Below are 6,000 nucleotides of genomic sequence, written 5' to 3'. Positions count from 1 at the left end.
CCCATGCCGAACTGGTTCCTGACGGATCGGTAGCTGTTTGGCGTGGAGAGCTTCCACAGGGCAATGGCCACACGCTTCTGGAGGGGGATGGCAGTCCTCATGCGTGTGTCCCGTCGCTCCAGAGCAGGGGCGAGCTACTCACAGAGCTCCAGGAAGGTGTTCTTCTTCATCCTGAAGTTCTGGGTCCACTGTTGGTCTCCCCAGCGCTACAGGATGATGCGGTCCCACACTCACTGCTGGTGTCCAGACGCCAGATGCAGCGGGGCACACTGGCGTCCAGGCACTGCTGCGGCTCCTCCATGGCCCCCAGGAAGGCCAGGGGGAGAGGCAGGGGGCTGACCGCGATGGTGCCAGGCAGCCTCCAGCCATTGCTGGCAGGCTTGCAGCAGCAAGTCCAAAAACTGGAGCAGCATGCCCAGGGTAAGCTCTGGCTCCATGGTGCCAACTGCAGCGGCATCTCCAATGGGAACCACCGACACAGTCAGGCAGAGAGGAAAACGCTTTGCTGTCCCGTGGCGAGGTAGGCAAGCAAGCGGAAAAGTTGAGAACCAGCTGTCCAGGGGGGTCCCTTTAAGCACAAGCCTCAGATAGCCTCAGACAGCAGCCACACAAAGCAACTACTGACTTGATGCCCTGCAGAACCAATTTCAGCTGCTCTTAAATGCGACCCAGTGTCCAATCAGTGTAGACGTGCTATTTCGAATTAGCAAAACGCTAAGTCGAATTAGTTTTTGGGTCTAGATGCGTTATTTTGAATTAGCTTATTTCGAATTAACTAATTCGAAATAAGGTAGTTCGAATTAGTGCTGTAGTGTAGACATATCCTCAGAGTCACTGGGAGAGAGGGCATGGACACGGGACTGTGTGATCCTCCTCATGCTTTGTCAAAGAGGGCAAGAAGTGTTATTTGATCTCCACTCAGTCACTGAGGGACGGGAGAGATGCAGGGCCAGGTGACCCTCAGTCATTGTCAGATGGTGGTGGCTAGTCCATGGAGCTGTGTGAATTCCTGTCACAGGGCAAGGCCACTGGGGTGTGTGACCCTCTTCCACTGGGCCACTGAGTGTGTTAGGACATGGGTAGAATTGTCAATTTTCAAATAGCACAAAACTGAACACATTAGCACCGCCCCTTCTGAGGATTGTGTTGTGGGCTTATCTCCTGGGGCTCCTGGTCAGTGGTGCAGTGAGACTAAGGCCAGCTCCCTGCCTGCCCTGGCTCTGTTCTGCACCTGGGAAGCATTAGCAGATCTGGTGCCTAGGAGGGTAGGAGGAGGAGGCTTTAGGACAGTGGTCACCAACCAGTAGATCAGGATCTACTGGCAGATCTTGGAGCCTTTGATAGGTGATCTTGACGAAGAGGTTTCACGAAGAGGCTATCAAGCACTGGCACTTCAGCTGCCCTTTCCCCCACTGCTGCTCATCTCCTGCCCTTTGCCTAGGAGCTGCCTCTCCCCAAACCCTGGAGGGGGGGGCGCTGATGTCAAGGTGCCCCCTCTCCCACCCTGTATCCTAGCTCCACAGAACAGGGGGGAGGAGGCACACAACAGAACTTGGGATGGAGTTTGCTGAGTGCTTTTGGTGGTGCAGGGCCAGGGCAGGGGTGAGCCTGCCTTAACTCCACCCAGGAGCAACCTAAGGTAAGCAGTGCCCAGTCGGAGCCCACATCCTGAAACCCCACCCCCAGTCACAAACTCCCTCCTAAACTCCAAGTCCCTGCCCTATGCCCAAGCACCCCTGCATCCAAACACCCTCTCACAGCCTTCCCCGAGAACTCCCTATTAGGCCCCAACTGCCTGCCCCATGCTCACATCAGAGCCCCTCACACTCCAGATCCCTTAATCCAAGACCAGAGCCTGCACCCCAACCCTTTGCCCCACCTGGTAAAAAGGAGGAAGGCCAGGAGAGGGAGGGAGGATGGAGTGAGCAGGGGGGGAGCCTTGGAGAAGGGACACAAAGGAGGTGGGGCCAGGGTATTTATATTTGAGGTAGGTCTTGGATTGCACTTAAATTCAAAAAGCTTAAAAAGGTTGGGAGACCACAGCTTTAGGAGGTTCTGTGCCCTGCTCTACCCACAGCAACCCCCCCTCTCCAGTTCCCATTGGTCAGCAGTGCAGAGCTGGTGCTCAGGACAGGGGCAGCTCCATGGCCCTCCATTGCCTAGGAGCCAGATCTTGGCCACTTCCCAGGTGCAGTGTGGTGCCAGGAGAGGTGGGGACTAGCCTTCCTTAGCCCGGCAGAACCAGCAACCAGACTTTTAATATAACTTAGACTTTAAATATAACTTAGATAGGGCCACGATAAGGTGGGTGCATAATTGGCTGAATAACCGTAGTCAGAGAGTTGTTGTTAACGGTTCTAAATCCTGCTGGAAAGGGATAACAAGTGGAGTTCCTCAAGGGTCTGTTTTGGGACCCGTACTGTTCAATATCTTCATCAATGATGTAGATATTGGGATAGAGAGTACGCTTATTAAGTTTGCGGATGATACCAAACTGGGTGGGGTTGCGACTTCTTTGGAGGATAGGGACATAATTCAAAATGACCTTAGCAAGTTAGAGAAATGGTCAGAGGTAAACAGGATGAGGTTTAATAAAGAGAAATGCAAAGTGCTCCACTTAGGAAGGAACAATCAGTTCCATACATACAAGATGGGAAGCGACTGTCTAGGAAGGAGCATGGCAGAAAGGGATCTAGGGGTCATAGTGGACCACAAGTTGAATATGAGTCAACAGTGTGATGCTGTTGCCAAAAAAGCAAATATGATTCTAGGTTGTATCAACAGGTGTGTTGTAAGCAAAACTCGTGAAGTCATTCTGCCGCTCTACTCTGCACTAGTTAGGCCTCAGCTGGAGTACTGTGTCCAGTTCTGGGCGCCACATTTCAAGAAAGATGTGGAGAAATTGGAAAGGGTACAGAGAAGAGCGACAAGAATGATTAAAGGTCTAGAGAACATGACCTATGAAGCCAGGCTTCATGAACTGGGCTTGTTTAGTTTGGAAAAAAGAAGATTAAGGGGGGACATGATAGCGGTTTTCAAATATCTAAAAGGGTATCACAAGGAGGAAGGAGAAAATTTGTTCCTCTTGGTTTCTGAGGACAGGACAAGGAGTAATGGGCTTAAAGTGCAGCAGGGGAGGTTTAGATTGGACATTAGGAAAAAATTCCTAACTGTCAGGGTGGTCAAATATTGGAATAAATTGCCAAGGGAGGTGGTGGAATCTCCCTCTCTGGAGATATTTAAGAACAGGTTGGATAGACATCTGTCAGGGATGGTGTAGGTGGAGCTTGGTCCTGCCTTGAGGGCGGGGGGCTGGACTCGATGACCTCTTGAGGTCCCTTCCAGTCCTATGATTCTATGATTCTATGAATGACCAAGTTAGGGGTGCTGACCAAAGCCACCAGGGTCCCTTTTCCATGGGACATTCTGGTTCAAAGCATGGGAGTGGTGCCCTCCCCCCCCCCCAGTCACATTGAAAGGGGCAGGGATGTAGACTTGTGTGAACCCCTCTCCTGGGAGGGTAGGGACGTGGGGCCCTGTATGATCCCCATTTGGTGTCACTGGGGAAGCACAGACGCTGCCACCTCACTCTGGGGGGAAGGCCGGGAGGAAGTGGCTGATCTGCCCTTCAAATAGCCTCGTTCCCTGAGGCTCCCTTAGCCCCTCCCCAACCCCAGCTCCGCTCATCCCTGAGGGCGGGCAGGGACCAGTCAGTGGGCGGGGCTAGCGAGGCGAAGATCTGCCAAGGCCAAGAAGAGGGGGCGGGGTCAGCACTCCACTGGGATGGAGGCGTAGGCACGACAGTGGGAGGCGCCCTAGATCTCCCGCGCTTTCTCTCGCGCGTCCCCCACTCCCGCCCATTAAGCGCTCTCACGCTCTGTTCTCTCCCTTTCTCCACTACGCAACCCCACCATTGACCAATCGCCATACGGCTGTCAGAAGTTTCCGCCAATGAGTGCTTCTCTCGCGTCGCCCTCTCGTCTGGAAGCGACCCAATCACAAAAGAGGATAGGGACCATCCGCAGGGCGGTCGGTTTCCCCCAATCCTCAGCCCGACGTGGACCACGGACCAATCAGAGAGGAGGACGCTTCAGCCTAGAGCCAATGGGCGCCCTGGAGCTGGGCGCTGGGGGACGGGGTGTGAGGGACGCTCGGACAAGAGCGCGGCGGTGGCAGCTCCGCCTCCTTTTGGTGGGTGCGCGGCCGGCTCCCCCTCCCCTCCCTGCCCGGCCCGGCCGGTCTCTCTTTCCCTCGCGCAGCAATGGCGGCGGCGGCGGAGCAGGAGCAGCAGCAGTTCTACCTCCTCCTGGGCAACCTGCTGAGCCCGGACAACGCGGTCCGCAAACAGGCCGAGGTGAGGGGCGCCCGCGCCGGCCTGTCAGGCTCCCCGAGCCGCCGGAGGGGAGCAGGCAGCGGGGCCGGCCCAGCCCCACGTGTGAGCAGCAGCTGGGGCGGTGACTCGCGGACGCGGCTGCCCCGCTCTGGCCGCGGTGGCGGTTTCGGCCGTTCGTTCTGGGCCGGGTTTAAATGGCAACTGTCACAGGGTCTCGCCCCCGTCCCCTGGGCCTGCGCCGCTGCCCCCAGCCCCGCGCGCGTGTGGCCGCGCTGCTCCCCTCAGGCCTCGCAGGGCCGGGGGCCTCCGCCCGCGGTGTCGCCCTGGCGCTTCGCCCCCTGGCCCGGCGGCTCCGCTCCGCGGCTGCCGCGGGTCTGACCCGGGCGTAAGGCGGGACCGGCCACGGGGTCCCTGGCGGGGCAGCTCCGTGGGGTCTGAGGCCCGCGCCCGGACCTGCCCGTGAAGGGACAGCGGGGGGGGGGGGGGGTCTGACTGTGCCCTGGGAGGAGGCCAGGACCCTGCACGTGCTGAGAGATACCAAGAGGAGCGATTCACTCGGCTCGCCCCATTCTGGGCAGCGACCTCGCCGCCCCCGCACCCCTCCTCCCAATCACCATGGTCCAGCCTCCGCGGGACGCTTCGCAGCCAGCAGCTCCTCGGGCAGTTGCATTTTGTCCTCACTTCAGCTGCTGTCCCGAAGCGCCCGGATCTCTCTCATCTGAGTTAAAGCGGCGCTTCTAAGCGAAGCGTTTTTCTACAGCGGGAACGTTACCATCGCCAGCAGCCAAAACTTTTCACGTGTCACTTCAGCAAAAACGCTTTGTAATTAGTAAGCTCGGCTAATTCTGTCTCCCCTCCCCGCAGTACTTAGCGTCTCTATTGTCAATCTAATGGGAAAGCTCTTTTCTATTGAATTACATACCAGAGTCTGGTTGAGCATGAATTCCCATTGGATGACTGTGCTGAGTCTTTTATCGCTTCCTTTGATTTAATGAGCCAGCAGAGTTCAGCACATTCTTTCATAAGGAATAATTGTGCTTTTTCTCCTCTGCCAAAATGAAAACTCAGCCTATGGTTATTTTTCTTTTTGCTCATGCATATTAAGAGCACATTGAAGTTGAAAATTGTGTGTAGGTAGCAAAGCCACCAGATTTACAGTGAAGCAGCAAACAGTGCTCCCGCATTCTGGGACGTAGTGGTAAAATACAGACTGTAAAGACAATTATGGAACTTGATTTTCTCATTTGGATTACCCATGTGCACTAAGTGAGGGTTTTTTTAACTAAAGTGTATTCTTTTAGCATAGAATGTATTAAAGCAACATAAAAGATTGTGGAGAATTTTATAAAACGTATTTAAGTGGGACTAAATAAAACAGTTTGTATTGTTTAGTTTATGTAAAGTTTGCTTTGAATTAACTTGAATTGACAAATGTGCAACTGATAAATCTGGTTGACTACGCCACATAACATAAGAACAGCCATACTGAGTCAGACCAAAGATCTTATCTATCCCAGTATCATGTCTTCCGACAGTGGCCAATTCTAGATGCTTCAGAGGGAGTGAACAGATCCCTCTCCTTTCAACCATTTCCAGTTCCTGACAAACAGAGGCTAGGGACAATATTTTTATCCATTCTTGCTAATAATTATTGATGGACCTAACCT

At 54.4% G+C, this 6,000-nt stretch overlaps 1 protein-coding gene across 2 annotated transcripts in view; it reads left to right on the top strand.

The window, feature by feature from the left end:
* Window positions 1–4,133: 4,133 nt before the first annotated feature.
* IPO5 (importin 5) overlaps window positions 4,134–6,000 on the top strand; it is a 126,801-nt gene continuing 124,934 nt past the window's right edge. Inside the window, exon 1 of one of the 2 annotated variants that reach the window (XM_075918783.2) lies at window positions 4,134–4,354. In XM_075918783.2, the coding sequence (XP_075774898.2) occupies window positions 4,262–4,354 (93 nt within the window). In that variant the 5' untranslated portion in view covers window positions 4,134–4,261. Of the gene's footprint in view, window positions 4,355–4,831; window positions 5,163–6,000 lie in introns of those variants that run through there. The other variant, XM_006119706.5, reaches the window with a different exon arrangement.

This window comes from Pelodiscus sinensis, chromosome 1, assembly GCF_052426305.1.
Source record: "Pelodiscus sinensis isolate ZL-2025 chromosome 1, ASM5242630v1, whole genome shotgun sequence".
In the NCBI taxonomy this organism is placed as follows: Eukaryota; Metazoa; Chordata; order Testudines; family Trionychidae; genus Pelodiscus; species Pelodiscus sinensis.
Note: the sequence above shows the minus strand (reverse complement) of the source record. Positions and strands in the feature narration are given on the sequence as shown.